Raw genomic sequence first — 19,408 nt, forward strand, 5'->3', positions numbered from 1 at the left:
AGGGGAGAAGCAGCTGGCTGCGGGGACTGCAAGGGACTCTGACAGAGCTGTACACAAACCCGGGTGCAGAACCCGAGGGGAGAAGTAGGAAAGCTTCAAGCCTTCTGCCAGAATTTGCACAGTGAGGGAAACTTCCAGAGCTCCTCACCACCCTTTAGTGGCCCTTCAAGTGTTCCAAGCCAGGAGGGAGCCATGCCACAAGAGCAGTGCATGGAGCGGGCCATAGCCAGGTTACACAGACAGAGCCGGGACACAGGGAACCAGGAATCTGTCCCCAGCACCAGGGGAGTGTAACCTGTGAGTAAATCATCAGTAAAGACTCCCTGTTTCACTCGGACTTTGCCTGCTTGCATTCCTTTCAGCCTGCACCTCATCCAGCACCTAGAGGACACTGGGGTTTACCCTACCTGCGGAGGGGGTTAACACACTCACTGCTGATTCCATCAGCCCCAGTCCCTCACAAGCAGCAGCGACTGTATCTATTCCCGTGCTGCACTACTAACATTAACTTAATTATCCCTTGTAAATAGCCCCTGTCATTGTATTAAGCGTCCGCCATTACCCGGGTCCGGGATCACTCGAGCCACCGACTACCCGGATCAGAGCAGCTCGGCTGCCCCGGGGTGCGACAAATACAGTGACTGTAGAATTATAGCGCAAGACCAGATAATCCCTTTAATATTGGCCAATGTAGTCTCTCCATTACATCAGGCAAATGGGGAAAAAAAAACAAAAACCACAACACACAGGAGAAACATACCTTACATTGCTAATTAGAGAGCAAAGAAATATCTGTTCCTCTTCCAAGACATGTTTTGACTGCTTCACTACAAATTTGTTGTCTTCAGCTACTTCAAAAGTTACATTTTTCCCAAGTTTTGATGATTTGTACAGACGAAAGTTTCTGTTTTTAGTATAGACACCTGAATGCAATATTGGAGAATACAATATGTAATATACAATGAAAACTTCCTAAAAATGATCTTACATTGTTAGGATGCACACGTTGTATAAAAGAGGTTTTACATTTTATTTTTGTTATCAAAATAACAAACAGCACCTATTGACCTGTCAGTTTCTCACCATTTCTCCATACCACTGGTCATGTCCCCCGATTGTCTGCTCTCCTTGTGTTATAGGCTAGTTACTGCTGCAGCCAATCAGTAGCCACAGCGAGTGCGAACAGCGCTGAAAGCCTATCCTTGTATATGTATGATACTCTTCAAAGGAGTAGATATATTTGAAAATATTGTATAGGTACTAATTTATAAAGAAAAAAAACAAAACAAACAACACATTTTTAAATTGCACTTGCTTGGACCAAAAATTAACAGATATTGAGGATGTTTAACAATGTGGTAAAGTTAGTTTTCTGGTGTAAAAAAGTCTAATATTATGGAATATGCCATATGTACACCGTAAGGGTGCTTTCACACATCCGGTTTTTGCCATCAGACACAATCCAGTTTGTGCCTGATGCAACGGATCCGTCGCAGATTGCGTTAAAACTGATGCGACGGATCCGGTAAAAAAAAAATAAATAAAAAATTCATCCATTGTAGCAGTTTGTACAGAGAATCCAGCTGTGGCAGCGGGTAACCTGAGTGACGTCACCGCTGACAGCGCAACTCACTTCAGTTGCTCCGTGGAGCTCCCAGCGAGTGGTGGTGTTCTACGGCCGCTCCTCTCAGCTTCCGATGTAGCAGAGCTGAAAGTGTTGCGGGATCTCGTGTGGATTACTTTGGACTTGGAGGGGTATTTGAGGATTAATAAAGTGGTGAAAGAACGTGCTTTTTTTTCCTTTTATTTCAAATAAAGGATTTTTCGGTGTTTGTATTTATTTACTTTCACTTACAGTTTAGTGATGGGGGGAGGGGTGTCTCAGACGCCTGCCATCACTAAGCTAGGACTTAGTGGCAGCTATGGGCTGCCTTTAACTACTTATTACTCCGATTGTCACTGCATCAGGGCAATTGGGAGGAGACAGGTAGAGTCCCGGGATTGTCGCATCTAATGGATGCGGCATTTCTGGGCGGCTGCTGGCTGATATTTTTAGGCTGGGGGGCTCCCCATAACGTGGGGCTTCCTATCCTGAGAATATCAGCCCTCAGCCGAGTGGCTTTATCTAGGCTGGTATCAAAATTGGGGGAGACCGCACCCAGTTTATTTTTAATTATTTGTTTATTTTACTGCAAGTTTAGACCCGTCCACCGGCAGCTGTGATTGGTTGCAGTGAGACAGCTGTCACTCAGCGTGGGGGCGTATCTGACTGCAACCAATCATAGGCGCAAGTGGGCGAGGAAAGCAGTGAGTGGAAGAGAGGGAGAGAGGGATCCGGCGCGGTGCGTTTATTTGCTGGTGACAGAAAAACGTTCCCTTGCGAGTCCTTTCCGGCAGCCGGACACAGAAACGCCGGATGAAACGCGATGCCATACACTACAATCCGGCGCCAATACAAGTCTATGACGAAAAAACAGGATTCGGCGGCAACAGACGCCGGATCCGGTTTTTCCGTAAATCACCGGATTGTGCCTGATGGCCAAAACCAACCAGGGGTAGTGCAAACTCCAGGTATTACTTAAGCCAAGCTCCTGGTGGCGATCACGCGGGTACAGTTCTTGTGCCGCATTTGTGGTAACGCACTGCAATATAGGATGTACCGATGCATCTAATGTCGGGAAGGGATTAATGGACCCCAACCTAATATTTATCAAACAGTAGAGCTGAAAACAGACAATTTGGGAGGGGGGGGGGGGGATGCTGGACACCCACCAATCATCTAGTGGACAACCCCTTTAAATGCTTAGAATATATTTTCCCTGTTTCTGAAATCTTAACACTTAATATACAATGGCTATTTCTTTAAAAAAAAAACCAAAACTACAGTTAAAAGAATCTTTCATGTTGGCAAAGCTATTATCCTGCAGATATATGGTTACTCTTCAGGTTAATTGGGTTCGGGGTTGTATGGGCACCTTATTGAAAGTGCGACTGGATGAATTGAACTTTAAATCCTTCCAGGGGCTGCAGGTTTTCAGTCACAGCAGCATCCCGGGGCAGCTCCAGTCACCACTCTGTACATATTCCGTGACAGCGGTAAGCACGCTCTGGTGGTATGAGAGATCGCTTTGTACAGATGCTCTATAGAATGAGCTGTCAATCAAAGTGCTGGGGAGGATTTACAGCTTTTGCTCATGGTGCACTGATGACTTTAGCAGCTCCAACACACCTCTGTCTGAAAACAGGTGGCTCCTGGGAAGAATAAAAGTTAATTTTCTCCCAGTAACCAAACTTTTAATAATGTGGCTGGACAACACCAGAACACTATTAATCTGCAGTATATCCCTATATCTGCAGATTAATAGTGTTTGAGGACAAAACATGTTCCCTATAAATTACAGTGCAAAAACAAAAAAAAAAAACAAAAAAAAACAAAACAAAAAAAAAAAAACAACAACAAAACACTGGTGATCAATTCACATGAAAGAAAAACATGCTTACCCAAATCAATAAAAAGTTGTATTCCACCATTTTTATCTTGCACAATCAAAGGGGATAGATCAAATTCCTGGTTGGCAGTACATGGAAATTCAGTGGATACTTTCTGAAAATTTCTCTTTTTGTTTCTCCAATGTTCAACATTATCATTCTCAGCTGTCTCACACAAAAAGGCTTCAGATGAAACCATGGATCCATTTAGAGACAACAGGGGACTTAAAGCAGACTTGATAAAATTGCCTGAAAAAATACAAAATAAAAGACAATTTAATAAATCTGCAGTGATGGGGGCTACAGAGGTCTAGGGTACACCAGCAATATTGCATTGTTAAGGGTATGAACGAAGGTTGGGGAACCTCTGCCAGAAATAACGTTTCCGGAGACCACAGTGCTTGGGCCACAGGTCTCATTTTGTCAGCCACCAGCCCTTTAATTCCACTTTAAACTGAGAGTGCATGCAGCATTCATTTCTGAAAGCAACGGCGCATGCCATGAAGGATTACGGCCTGACGCTGGCGCATTCTTTGTGGATGTAGTTGGCATGCTCTGCGCTCCTCTCCCGTTCTTTTAAGGAAGGCAGCAGTTTCTGTGTCTATGTGAACTATGCAGCAGTCTGTGTCTCTTATGTGATGCATATACACACACTAGTCCCAGTATCTCCTATGTGATGCATATACAACAGTTTTGGTGTACCCTATATCATGTAATCATGTATATATCAGTCTCCGTCTCTTATGTGATGTATATAGCAGATCTACCACTGCCTATATATAAATGTTTGAGTAGTGATGACATTTCCACTGTGAGGAGACATGTAATGTAAAAACTAAGGAGAAGGAAGGGATTTTAGCACCACCAACAGGTAATCATAGGAATTTTGTGCCAGATACAAAAACATGAAGCTCAAAACCAAAGACAGTATCTAAAAGGCACCAGTAATTCCAGATCAAATAAATTCAATACATACTGGAAGTGTCATGTGCAATAGATGTGATTTTATTTTATCAGAAAAAATTGTGTATACAATAAAAAAAAACATTTAAAATCATTCCAACAAACTGGAATATAAAACACAACTCCACATTTCTCTCACGGAAATAACTGTACAGCCAAAAGGTGTATAACTAGTGTCTATACAATAATAGATAGATCTATCCTTTGTATATAACATACAGAGTATAAAGGTGGTACAATCTGATACCATACCTAACATAGGTGCGAGAACCCACAGATGCCAACTGTGTATATACAAAGATGGACAGAAAAAAATACACACTAGCAATGAAAGAGTTAAATCCCTCAGCTGCAAGAATACCAGTAAATGTAGGGAGAGGATGCAGAGTGTCCCCACGCGTTATGCCATCACTCCAATGGCTTCATCAGGGGTTGAATGCAAACATACATCATACCCCTTCTGATAAGCAGCTCACTGTCAATAGACAATGTACGCAGAAAGCCAAGGTGAACTCTGTATTACAACTGCTTTACCCAGTAAACTAAGTGATAAGTCGTTAGAATCAGAGTCTCTTTTCCTACATAATGCTGCTGTCTGGTGAGACAGCAAAAACCTGGTGACAGATTCTCTTAAAATATTTCCTACTATATTTAGTCAAATATTTAAAGTAGATAGTTTATGACACACCGGTGATTGTATAAATATTCAAATAGCCCTTGGCAGACAAAAAAAAAAAAAAAAAAAAGAAGATTTACCACTCCTGGTCTAAACCCTACAAATCAGACACCTAAATAGTCATTACTACTAGGTAAGCGAACGACCAATCATATATTGAAGACATAATTTTAACTGATTCTAATAAGTCTTTAATGGTCAGAATCAGGCAGCAACACAAAAAACATGCAAACCATTGTGATAAATTACTGAACTTATCCGTCTGCTAATATTTCTTTAAAACAGCAGCTATGATGGTAATGTGATTGGAGCAGGGCTGAGCAAAGAAGCCCACAGCCCACATCCGACCTTTTAGCTGTTCCAGTCTGGGCTGTGCACCAAGGCAGCCGAAGGGTTGAAAATAGTGGACTGTAGGAAGCACCATAGTCTCCCCCACCACTGCTGCTGTCCACTACCCGATGTCACAGATAATAGAATCCATGGGACGCTGACAGCGGTGAACACATTGGTGGAGGATGGTGCCACTGGCTCAGTCTTCCATTAATCAGTGTTAGGCACAGCAGACGCAGTTATGTCACGCCATTGGGTGTAATGTGCAGCTGGCCAGTGCACCAGAGACCGGAGCAGAGTACCAGGTGAACGGTAGCGAAATGAGTATGTGGTGGTTTGTTTTTTTTTCTGCGTGTGTGTGGGATGTTTGTATGTATGTAGGAGGGCAGTGAGGGCTCAATGTACTGTATATAGGAGGCTATGTGGGGTTAAGCCTTCTATATACATTTCTATGTGGGGTCTCATACTGTATAGGAGGAGGCTATGTGGGGTCTCATACTGTATAGAGGAGGCTATGTGGGGTCTCATACTGTATAGAGGAGGCTATGTGGGGTCTCATACTGTATAGAGGAGGCTATGTGGGGTCTCATACTGTATAGAGGAGGCTATGTGGGGTCTCATACTGTATAGAGGAGGCTATGTGGGGTCTCATACTGTATAGAGGAGGCTATGTGGGGTCTCATACTGTATAGAGGAGGCTATGTGGGGTCTCATACTGTATAGAGGAGGCTATGTGGGGTCTCATACTGTATAGAGGAGGCTATGTGGGGTCTCATACTGTATAGAGGAGGCTATGTGGGGACTCATACTGTATAGAGGTGACTAGATGTGGACTCATACTGTATATAGGAGGCTATGTGTCGGTCATAATGTATATAGGAGGCTATGTGGGGCTCAAAATCTATACAGGAGGGGAAATATGGCCTGGCAATGGAGAAGAATAGACACTCCTAGTTGTCCTATACTCCTGCCTAGAGTTTTGTCTCGGACATGGCCTAGAACATAATTTTTAGTCCAATGTTTATCAATGCAGGCAAGAAGGAAAAAAAAAAAGCACACTACACCAACAAGAGGGTGCTCTCTCATCTCCACGGCCAGAATTAGCTGCTTTCTGACAAGCTCATCAGCGTCTCATCTCGAGCCTGCTGATTTCAAGATGGCGCTGGACCTCGTTGTGCGGCACTCTCTCACTAGCACCTGAAACAGAAAGATCAGAGGGAATTCACCCCCCCCCGTACCGCCTGCAAGACAGCGTTTCAGAAGCTTAAAGGAGAAGGGGTTCCTGCAGTACACAGAGCTAAAGCGGTCTCTAAGGCCTCACTGAATATTGATGACAGGACCCTTCTCCCTAAGATGGCAGATAAAGAGCCCATGCTCCCTGCTTACAGTTGAACCCTGGTCTTCTGTTCCCCTAACACAGGTGTCAATCACTCTCAAATCAGAATAAAGACAGCATAGAAACCCTGAATTCTGTTAGTATTGTTGCCTCCCCTAAAAGGGACTCCTCCTGCTCTGTTATGTATACCTTCCTCCCCTGAGCAAACAGTTAGGTGCTTATAGAGATCCAACACAAATTTGGGAAGACCTCACAGCACGTATACGTGATATTTCAACAAAAGAGGATATGGAGAACTATATTTCCAGACTAGAGTCTTCATAAAGGGCTGAGGCTACAGCCATCAGAAAGGAGATGCAGTATTTAACAGAGGTTGTCTGGCGCTGAGATACAAACTGCTTTTATTGCACAGCAGGTGTACAGCCAAAAACAAACTATATCAGCCCACTCATCCTGGCTGAAATGCCTGACAGATTTTAAGGATAAGATTCAGAAGAGGGGAAGATGCAATAATATTAGGATCAGGAGCTTGATGTGACTAAACCACAGGACATGATATAGAGTCCACAGACAAAGTGAAGAATAGTACTTTGACCAAAGCCCACAGAATGAACTCAATCCTTTACCAATATCATCCGATTCAGCTTATGCCTGACCAGTTACATCACACATTACGAAAAAGAATGGCCCAGAGACCACTGCTGAAGGCTTTGAGATAACAAGGTATTCTGTACTTTTGGGAATTCCGCTTCAGACTCCAAATCAGTCACTCTTCATGTTCTTCTTTCCCCCGGGAACATTTTAGCTTGTTTCAGAATGGGGATTCTTCTTGTGTCAATCTTACCCTTGGACTGTCTGGGCCGCCCCAAGAGGTCCTAGATTGGATAATGTCCCACAACCGCAGAGAGATCCAAGACATCATCCTGACAGGGGGTTCCGGAGGACTGAGAATCCGCGTTCGCCTTTCCTCCATCAGATTGACTTTCTTCTCTGAATGCTTATCTCTGATTATATGCTCTGTACATGGGAGCAGACCTGCCCACTAAAGAACGATGATGAATTCCAATTTGGTCGTCTTGTATAAGAGAACTAGTTCTGATAGCAGATATGTCACCCGCAAGAGAATCTAAGTCAAATAGTCAGGTTTTAGTTTGGTCTACGATTAGCAATTTAATACATGTGAGCTAAGGTCCAGGGTTCGGTCCTGGGGGTGAGATGACCCTCCGTAGAAAGTCCGCTTCCACCTAGGGGATCTACAGTCAGCTAAACGTGTGGAATATTCTTCACCACTCTTTTTTTTCTATAAGAACTACCCCGGTGGTGGTGTGTGTGCCCTCACCTTTTATTTGAATTATTTGATAATTTATGCTATGATTTGTGGCATTAACTTACCAACATGTATATTATCCTTAAAGGCTGCATTAGGTAATAAAAATATCAAGTGACGACTAAACTTTTCATCAGTGCTGGAATCCATGTTTAAAACGTAATCTGCAGAACACTTAACTCCAAACCAATCTTCTAGCTGTTTACAGAAAAACTGAAATGAGAAAAACAGTAAATAGCCTGCATAATCTTACCCTTATATACTTATATTCTAAATGTTTCTATAGTGTAATGACTAGGTGAGGTGACATGCTGAACTTTCAAGTAGTTGTTTTTTTTACCTTGTTTGGACACATGGAGCATTTTTCCAAACACTAAATTGCTTTCCCCGATTAGGCCCCAATTACAAGAATAATTGTGCCTTTTGTGAGAAGAAAACCCAAACCCTATACTGTTCATTATCAGTTTACTAAAGTATGTGACAGTGTAGGGTTACTACAAAAGGGCAAGATATTGCTCCATCACTGGAAAATGATTCATTGACTCGTGAAATCTTGCTCTGCGTGCCAGGATCTCCCACACCTGAAGTTTGTTCCTGACAATAGGGTTCCTTATGAGCACTGTTTGTTAACAGGTATTCTTTATAATAGTCACCAGTCTGGGATTACTCAGTGTTATTAACTAAAAATGGCAGATGCCCCAGACTGCCATCAATATCTATTATCTCTAGAGATGCTTAGAACCATAGCTTCTCATCATGCCTATTGTTGAACGCTTGTATTTTCCAGGTTCTGTGCAGTTCAGCTCTCTGGGCTCTTCCATTATACCATTAATGACACCATGCTATTTAAAAAGGAGGAATGCATCACTACTAGTGATGAGCAAGTTCTACCATCCTCGGTACTCTTTAAGAGAAGTTGGATGCTCAGAAGGCCGCAACTCGAGCACCTGAGTATAATGGAAGTCAATGGGGCACTCGCTCATCACAATACAAGAACTGTCTGCATCCAATTGACTATGAATTATATATCATTATTAAATTATCTATAGCTAAATCGTGCACATACAAGACCTTAGTTAACACTTAAGGAAGTTTAAATCTAATAATCATGAGACACTCTTAATAGCACTCATGTTTGGATCCCTCTTACATTTTGAAGAATGATATTCATTTATTGAACTTGTTCTTTTAGAGATCACATTATCTTCTCTTTTTGTACATTATTCAGCCACATAGTCACATTTCCAACCATTCCACTTGGCACTATAGTTGTATTTATTGTGTTTTTCATGCCTCTTTTGCTTTACTGGAATGGTGTACCTATACAGTGCATGGCTGCCCTAGACACTTCACTGTACTTGTGGTACAGAATCCTGTACATATTTTAATGCATGCCTTATCCTATTATGGGAATGCACTACCATCTACTATATAAACACAGTTTACATCCGGGGCTAGTTCAGAATTTTATTTTTATTCCTCCATGTTGCCTTTTTCCATGACTAAAAAATAGATCTTTAATTATTGTGAATTACATCTGGTGTGCACACTCTTTAATGTTTCGTATTTGGAAGTGGGAATTGGTGGGATATTAAGTTCAGTATCTTGATTATTATTATTATTATTTTTTGTTTAATTGGGTCCACCTTCTAATCTTTTGAAATAATTCCTATGGTATTAGCATGGTCTATTTATTAGGGAATGTCAGATTAAAATTAAAACCTATTGAGCGCTATTTCTAATAGAAGAGAAACGGAACTGCATGTATTCCAATACAAATAAATACTTTTCTTTGTTACTTCTTTACGAATCTTACCTCAATCACCAGTGCAACCATATTTTTACCATTTGCTCCTGGATTTGCAGATTTATAGTACTCCAAATCAAAATACAATTTGCAAACTGTATCAGCAGGAATTACTTCATAACAGTGAGCTAGGGATTGAGGCAGTTTTCTAAAATGAAGATAAAAATAGGAATTAGTTCTACCAGTAATTATGTTGCCAGAAGTCTATCATGACAGCAACACAGGAGTTGTCCCTCGTATCCTCTAGGGACAAGAAGTAGACAAGAAGTTAAAAGACCCCTCCCACCCCCAACCCTCTCAGTGGCTTTTCAGGTACCGCACCATGATGGATCCAACACAATTATAATAACCATCTGAGGCTAGTTTCCCACTTGCGTTGAACGGCATCCGTTGCATTGCGTTGTGTGACGGATGCGTTGCATATAATGGATGTACAAAACAACGGAAAGCTTTTTTTTTTTTTCTTCTTCTTCTTCTTTAGTTTTACCGGCAGCAGACTATTGTGAACGATCAGCTGATCACCCGGTGGCCAGGCGCTCAGCTGAGCGCTCTCACCTGCCGGCGGCCGGGCGCTCAGCTGAGCGCTCTCACCTGCCGGCGGCCGGGCGCTCAGCTGAGCGCTCTCACCTGCCGGCGGCCGGGCGCTCAGCTGAGCGCTCTCACCTGCCGGCGGCTGGGCGCTCAGCTGAGCGCTCTCACCTGCCGGCGGCCAGGCGCTCAGCTGAGCGCTCTCACCTGCCGGCGGCCGGGCGCTCAGCTGAGCGCTCTCAATAGCCGGCTGCCGGGCGCTCAGCTGAGCGCTCTCACATGCCAGCGGCCGGGCGCTCAGCTGAACATTCGGCCACCGAGAGACAAAATAAAGTTTATGTAATTAAAAAAAAAAAAGCATGCGCAGTGAAATCCTACGGATTGCACTGCTCAAAAAAAGTTACATGCTGCGTTCCTTCCGCCCGACGCAGCGTCAAAATAACGACGCTGCGTCGTCCAGCGGATGCAACGCTGACACTTGCGTTACAGTGCATCGTCCATACAAGTCTATGGAGAATAGCGCAGTGCGTTAACGGACTGCGCTATTCTCCATAGTGACGGACTGCGCTGAACGCAAGTGTGAAAGTACCCCGATACAAATCTTGAGGCTATGTGTCCACGTTGCTTTTACCTGCTTTTTTGCTGCTTTTTCAACTGCAGCGTTTAATGCCAAAATAGATGTGTTCTGCTTTTCAAGGAAAGTCTATGGGAATTTGGGTTTCTTATGCCCACTATGCAGTTCAAACTGCAGCCTTTTTCTGGCAGAAATGTTGTCAAAAACTCTGCTTTGCAGTTCAAAACGCAAATGGCAAAAACAATTGACATGTCAATTGTTTTTGCCATTTGGGTTTTGCACTGCAAAGCTGAGTTTTTGTCCAAAGTTCTGCCACAAAAATTGGGATGTTTCCCGTGTGGAGGGTGCGTCGCATGCCCCAATATATGCCGAGAAAGTACCTTCACTGACTCTAAAAATCTGAAAACATATGAAATACGGAAATATATAACATGCAATTCTAGGGCAGTTATATATTATGCGACATGTCCTTGTCCTAAAATCTATATAGGACTTACGACACGTCAGCTGAAGGTGCGTACTCGTGAGCATATATTGGGGATTGAAGCTGCACGCAATGCGACTGATGTTGAAGAGTTAAAAACCCTTCCAAGACATTTTTTCAAATTCCATTCTTGTAATAGTGGCCTTCTAAGAGTGAAAGGTATCGATCAAATCGACTTGGGGATAAGGGGTGGTGAGATCAGCAGGAGATTGGCCCAACTTGAGGCCAGATGGATATACACACTGGGTACTGTGTGTCCATCTGGCCTCAATGAAAATATCAGTTTTGCGTCATTTTTATAGAATTTTATGCGGTTTCTGTCATTCAGGACCTAGTATGCCCTATATATATACTGTGCCGTATATGCATCTATTTTTATAAGTGTTAATTAATTTTTGTCTAATTAACCCTTTTTTGTTTTTATTTTTAGTTATTTGTGAATATTTTCTCATGAATGATGATATATGTATTGATGGAAGTAATTAAATGGAAAAGATTGAGGATTTGACATCTTACTTTGCGTACCAGCTGATAGAAGGGATACGGTCGTACGACATTGTTCTGTGGATATATGCAAATGCTACACAGCAAGCACCATGGCCCTTTGAAGAATGGGAGACTTTGGCTATCCTCTTGTTTTATGAAATCTGGAAAAGTCTATAAATATGGCAGTTTATATACCAGTTTATAACATATATGTCTTGCAATAGTATTCTCAATTGTCTTCTTTTCTGTCGATAATCAAGTGCCACAAATTGTAGTTGGGCACATATATCTTCTATGTATATATATTTTTCTTGCTTCATGAGATGATATATATTTTTTGATCACTAGTTCACATTACTTTATCATTTATTAATTTTGCACATATATATCATCTGATACCCGCACGCACGGTGGTCACCGGCGGCCGGCCCTGACCCATCTGCTGTGTCTATACTGGTTGTTCACTCCCGGGCTATAATATCCCGGGGCTGATGACTGGTGACGCGGTAGCTGGATCGGCGTCGGCAAAGCGCCATGACAACGCGCGCGTCATCCAAGGGGTTGATGAGGATTGGAGACAGGCAGTATTTAAAGCCTGTGCTCCCGGGTGATTAGACACGCCCCCTGACGAAGGTTGAGAAGACCGAAACACGTGTCGGGAGTTTTGGGAGTCTTACTATACAGCGGTAATTACAATCTATGTGTCTTTGTGTCCACTATGGCTTTATGTTGCGACATGCCGCAATAGCGATAGCGTAGGCAGCCTTGGCCTCAATGAGGGGACATTGATCTGAGATATTTTAATCTGGATACATAGCGTGTGATATATGGGTCTTTTTTGGCTACTAGCAGAATCTACGGTATAGCGATCACTGCCACTTATTGGCTGAGACTGTCTTTTTGTGCGTGCTAGCATGCAGTGGGAAATATACTCCATATACATTGGTGATCTCAAGGCTTGGTGATTATAACATGCCATAATATACGGGACTGTTTGCTAGCTCAGACATATATTGATTAATAATTAAAACCATGACTGATCAATGATTAGAATCATGGTATAGCGATTCCTGCTGTTCATTTGCTTAAAACTACTCTTAGGTGGATTTTTGGTATGTAGGCAAGCTACAACATATGGGATTATATATTGTACCTAGTACGGTATTCACTGTTGGGAAGTTTGTATGATCTGAATATCCAGCATATGTTGCAGAGGTCCCCCTTTTTATAGACTAATGGGTAATTTTGGACTATAGTGACCCCTGATGTTTAAATGGAAAACGTATGGTTATGGAAATGATTAATATATATATACATATATGCTGGATATTTTTGATTCTCATGCAATCTATCATATCAACATCAAGTGATTTCTAGTAGGTAGGCATGTTACGATATATGGGATTATATATATATATTATATCTAGCACGGTATCGTTGTTGGGAAGTTTATATGATCCTAATATCCAGCATATGATGCAGAGATCTCCCTTTTTGCTATAGGCTTGGGTAATTTTGACCCCTGCTGTTTAGATGAAAAATTATTTCTATGTAAATGATCTATATATATAGATGCATATGCTGGATATTTCTGATTATTATATATGCTATTGGTGGTCATAACCACACAACTCCGCTGTATAAAATGAGTTTTATATGATATATATGATGCATTATTTGTGTCCACTGTAATACTTGTAATAATACTTGCTAAATAAAAAATCACTTTTTGTATAATTTTGATTCTTATCTTATTGGGCTCTTGATCGTTTGTTCTCTTCCCCTTTTACTATATATTATACGATTTATGCCCGGTTTTGATATAGTCCTGGTTTCTAATCGAATATTTATATATTAATATCAGAATCATGAAAATGTAAGAATGTATTTCACACTGCTGGTTTGTGGTCTTAATATTGTTCTTTCTACTGTGTTTAGCACAGAAATAGTACCAGCGATGGACTATAAAGCCATTGAACACACATGGCTAAACCAAGTGGAGCAAGTGTTCGGTGGGCCAACAACCGGCACTACTAATGAGGAGGCACATGGCCTGGATGACATGTTTGCAGAAATACAACGGTTAATTATACGACGCACGCGGTTATGGTGGAATAGGGCACTATTGGAACGATATATAGCCAAGAAACTCATTCCTAGAGGCCTGCGTATAAGGGTCACTCCTTCCTTTGTGATTGATGAGGAATCCTTTATTGAGAAATGGGAAGACACCTGCAATATATGTTCAAATACACTTATGCAGTTGCTCATTGAACTCGACACTTCTTCTCTAAATAAATTAGATAAAATATTGGACCAAAAGCAAAGTGAATTCAGATCTATATGTCCGGAAGAGAAGTTAAAGGTTTTTGATGATACGCTTATGAAAAAACTTGAGCAGGTGGTCAAAAAGATACATTCTACTCAGGCCTCTAAACTGAATAGAGACCAAGGCGATTTTCAAAAGAAATTGGTTTATGCATGGAGGAGACCCAATGATGGTACTCCAGGACCTAGTAGAACATCGTCACAGTCCTCCTTGGCAACTACAAGTGACATCTCCGACAATTCCATGTCTGGAGTTATTACACGGTCTGGGGCGAGATTGGATGGAGGAAATCGATCAAACCGCAAATTCTTTAATTATAAAAATGGATCTGGATATCGTAAAGCAGATAATAAGGTAATCAATTTAAGTTCGCATCGATTATCCAGTATTGATTTGCAATTGTTGGAAAAGGGGTTGTCCTTTTCCCCTGCTGCAAATATTGATTTGTTTTCTGTCATCAAAGACCTGCATATATTTGCAAGGTCAATTATTTTTAAAAAACATTTTTTTGATGACACATTACACTCTTTATTTCCTACAGCAGAGGAACAAACTGCGATAAATATACTTCAGGAATTGGCCGAAGAACACGACACTGAGATTAGCGGTAAGATTCCTTCCTCCATCAAACCTCGTTCCAAAAAATTTCTTCCGCTGGCAACTTGTGCCAATGTGGAACTTTTTGTTAAAGTAGTTACCAAGGAATTGGAGAAAATCATTCCTAAAATGCGAAAGGATAATCTATCAAGGGTTGAACGTCTGAGATTACGGGAACTCAAGGAGCTTCCAGGGGTGGTGCTGAAGCCAGCGGACAAGGGCGGCAACATCGTCATCTGGCCCACCAAAATGTACGAGAGAGAGGCATTCAAACAATTGAAAAATGAAATATGCTATAAAAAAATGACTTTCAATCCCCTCTCCTCATTTACACTACAACTTAAAAAAATCATTGGTGAGGCAGCAGATGGCGGTGTTGTCGACAGGGGGCTGGCTTCGGCGCTACTGGTGGCGGAACCAACAATTGCCACTTTTTATCTATTGCCTAAAGTACATAAAAATGCCTCCATACCCCCAGGAAGACCTATTATATCGGGGTGTGGCAATTTCCTTGAAAAAGTTAACCGTTGGATTGATTCCATTCTTCAACCGATGGTTGAAAGCTTACCATCATACATCAAGGATACCGGCGACCTCCTTAAGAAGATCGACGGTTTATTTGTTGGCAATGACACGATACTGGTGACTGGGGACGTTGAGTCACTATACACCAGTATCATTCATAAAGATGGCATTGAAGCTACCAAATTTTATTTGGATATGGCTGATATGCCCTCGGAATTTCGTGGGTTGGTGTTGCGTCTCCTCGAGTTCTCCCTTACACATAATTTTTTTACTTTTATGGGTTCCTTCTACCTACAGCTCCAGGGTACTGCAATGGGGGCGGCCTTTGCCCCCTCATATGCTAATTTATTCCTGGGGCTGTGGGAGAGGGACCTACTCCTGTCAGATCGGCAGCCGTTGATGGACCGCGTCCTCCTTTGGGCGCGGTACATCGACGATATCTTTATGATCTGGCAGGGGTCGGTTGAGGAACTTAATTTATTTATGCAGGGAATGGATTCGGGGAGACGCAACATCAAGATCACGTTTCAGTGGTCTTTGGAACAGATTGAGTTCCTGGATGTATTGATAAAGAAGGATAGTGACGGTTTCCTACAGTCAGACTTGTATCGTAAACCGACTTCAACAAATATGCTCCTCCATGCATCTTCTGCCCATCCCCAATTTATGATCAGATCGGTACCGGTCGGGCAGTTTCTCCGGCTTAGGAGGATCTGCTCGACTGATGTGGATTTCGAACAACAGGCTCATAATCTTATGGGCAGATTTAAAGAACGTGGGTATAGTGGGAGAGTAATAAAAAAAGCATACCACAGAGCCAAATATTCATCTAGAAATTCACTTCTATACTCCCAACCGAAATCTGAGTCATGTGATAAAGTCCGTTTTGTGACTAACTATTGTGCGCAAATTCCATCCATACGTGACTGCCTAGAGAAGGCATGGCCTATACTCCAAGCTGACCCCACCCTCGATAAAATTGTCCCCGAGAAGATATCGATCACCATGCGTAGGAATAAAAATCTTCGGGATCATTTGATCCGTAGCCACTATGGGAGTAATAAGAGATCCCACATTTTTGGGAAGTTTTAAACCCAACGTAAAATTGGGATGTTTCCCGTGTGGAGGGTGCGTCGCATGCCCCAATATATGCCGAGAAAGTACCTTCACTGACTCTAAAAATCTGAAAACATATGAAATACGGAAATATATAACATGCAATTCTAGGGCAGTTATATATTATGCGACATGTCCTTGTCCTAAAATCTATATAGGACTTACGACACGTCAGCTGAAGGTGCGTACTCGTGAGCATATATTGGGGATTGAAGCTGCACGCAATGCGACTGATGTTGAAGAGTTAAAAACCCTTCCAAGACATTTTTTCAAATTCCATTCTTGTAATAGTGGCCTTCTAAGAGTGAAAGGTATCGATCAAATCGACTTGGGGATAAGGGGTGGTGAGATCAGCAGGAGATTGGCCCAACTTGAGGCCAGATGGATATACACACTGGGTACTGTGTGTCCATCTGGCCTCAATGAAAATATCAGTTTTGCGTCATTTTTATAGAATTTTATGCGGTTTCTGTCATTCAGGACCTAGTATGCCCTATATATATACTGTGCCGTATATGCATCTATTTTTATAAGTGTTAATTAATTTTTGTCTAATTAACCCTTTTTTGTTTTTATTTTTAGTTATTTGTGAATATTTTCTCATGAATGATGATATATGTATTGATGGAAGTAATTAAATGGAAAAGATTGAGGATTTGACATCTTACTTTGCGTACCAGCTGATAGAAGGGATACGGTCGTACGACATTGTTCTGTGGATATATGCAAATGCTACACAGCAAGCACCATGGCCCTTTGAAGAATGGGAGACTTTGGCTATCCTCTTGTTTTATGAAATCTGGAAAAGTCTATAAATATGGCAGTTTATATACCAGTTTATAACATATATGTCTTGCAATAGTATTCTCAATTGTCTTCTTTTCTGTCGATAATCAAGTGCCACAAATTGTAGTTGGGCACATATATCTTCTATGTATATATATTTTTCTTGCTTCATGAGATGATATATATTTTTTGATCACTAGTTCACATTACTTTATCATTTATTAATTTTGCACATATATATCATCTGATACCCGCACGCACGGTGGTCACCGGCGGCCGGCCCTGACCCATCTGCTGTGTCTATACTGGTTGTTCACTCCCGGGCTATAATATCCCGGGGCTGATGACTGGTGACGCGGTAGCTGGATCGGCGTCGGCAAAGCGCCATGACAACGCGCGCGTCATCCAAGGGGTTGATGAGGATTGGAGACAGGCAGTATTTAAAGCCTGTGCTCCCGGGTGATTAGACACGCCCCCTGACGAAGGTTGAGAAGACCGAAACACGTGTCGGGAGTTTTGGGAGTCTTACTATACAGCGGTAATTACAATCTGTGTGTCTTTGTGTCCACTATGGCTTTATGTTGCGACATGCCGCAATAGCGATAGCGTAGGCAGCCTTGGCCTCAATGAGGGGACATTGATCTGAGATATTTTAATCTGGATACATAGCGTGTGATATATGGGTCTTTTTTGGCTACTAGCAGAATCTACGGTATAGCGATCACTGCCACTTATTGGCTGAGACTGTCTTTTTGTGCGTGCTAGCATGCAGTGGGAAATATACTCCATATACATTGGTGATCTCAAGGCTTGGTGATTATAACATGCCATAATATACGGGACTGTTTGCTAGCTCAGACATATATTGATTAATAATTAAAACCATGACTGATCAATGATTAGAATCATGGTATAGCGATTCCTGCTGTTCATTTGCTTAAAACTACTCTTAGGTGGATTTTTGGTATGTAGGCAAGCTACAACATATGGGATTATATATTGTACCTAGTACGGTATTCACTGTTGGGAAGTTTGTATGATCTGAATATCCAGCATATGTTGCAGAGGTCCCCCTTTTTATAGACTAATGGGTAATTTTGGACTATAGTGACCCCTGATGTTTAAATGGAAAACGTATGGTTATGGAAATGATTAATATATATATACATATATGCTGGATATTTTTGATTCTCATGCAATCTATCATATCAACATCAAGTGATTTCTAGTAGGTAGGCATGTTACGATATATGGGATTATATATATATTATATCTAGCACGGTATCGTTGTTGGGAAGTTTATATGATCCTAATATCCAGCATATGATGCAGAGATCTCCCTTTTTGCTATAGGCTTGGGTAATTTTGACCCCTGCTGTTTAGATGAAAAATTATTTCTATGTAAATGATCTATATATATAGATGCATATGCTGGATATTTCTGATTATTATATATGCTATTGGTGGTCATAACCACACAACTCCGCTGTATAAAATGAGTTTTATATGATATATATGATGCATTATTTGTGTCCACTGTAATACTTGTAATAATACTTGCTAAATAAAAAATCACTTTTTGTATAATTTTGATTCTTATCTTATTGGGCTCTTGATCGTTTGTTCTCTTCCCCTTTTACTATATATTATACGATTTATGCCCGGTTTTGATATAGTCCTGGTTTCTAATCGAATATTTATATATTAATATCAGAATCATGAAAATGTAAGAATGTATTTCACACTGCTGGTTTGTGGTCTTAATATTGTTCTTTCTACTGTGTTTAGCACAGAAATAGTACCAGCGATGGACTATAAAGCCATTGAACACACATGGCTAAACCAAGTGGAGCAAGTGTTCGGTGGGCCAACAACCGGCACTACTAATGAGGAGGCACATGGCCTGGATGACATGTTTGCAGAAATACAACGGTTAATTATACGACGCACGCGGTTATGGTGGAATAGGGCACTATTGGAACGATATATAGCCAAGAAACTCATTCCTAGAGGCCTGCGTATAAGGGTCACTCCTTCCTTTGTGATTGATGAGGA

At 41.5% G+C, this 19,408-nt stretch overlaps 1 protein-coding gene across 4 annotated transcripts in view; it reads right to left on the reverse strand.

The window, feature by feature from the left end:
• Positions 1 to 19,408, reverse strand: part of PRIMPOL (primase and DNA directed polymerase) — a 103,417-nt gene that overhangs the window by 28,899 nt on the left and 55,110 nt on the right. For all 4 annotated transcript variants that reach the window (XM_075347144.1, XM_075347143.1, XM_075347145.1 and 1 more), the window contains 4 exons: positions 9,938 to 10,076; positions 8,187 to 8,334; positions 3,502 to 3,738; positions 761 to 923 (listed from right to left, as the gene is read on the reverse strand). In XM_075347144.1, coding sequence (XP_075203259.1) covers positions 761 to 923; positions 3,502 to 3,738; positions 8,187 to 8,334; positions 9,938 to 10,076 — 687 coding nt within the window. The remainder of the gene's footprint in view (positions 1 to 760; positions 924 to 3,501; positions 3,739 to 8,186; positions 8,335 to 9,937; positions 10,077 to 19,408) is intronic.

This window comes from Anomaloglossus baeobatrachus, chromosome 1, assembly GCF_048569485.1.
Source record: "Anomaloglossus baeobatrachus isolate aAnoBae1 chromosome 1, aAnoBae1.hap1, whole genome shotgun sequence".
NCBI lineage: Eukaryota > Metazoa > Chordata > Amphibia > Anura > Aromobatidae > Anomaloglossus > Anomaloglossus baeobatrachus.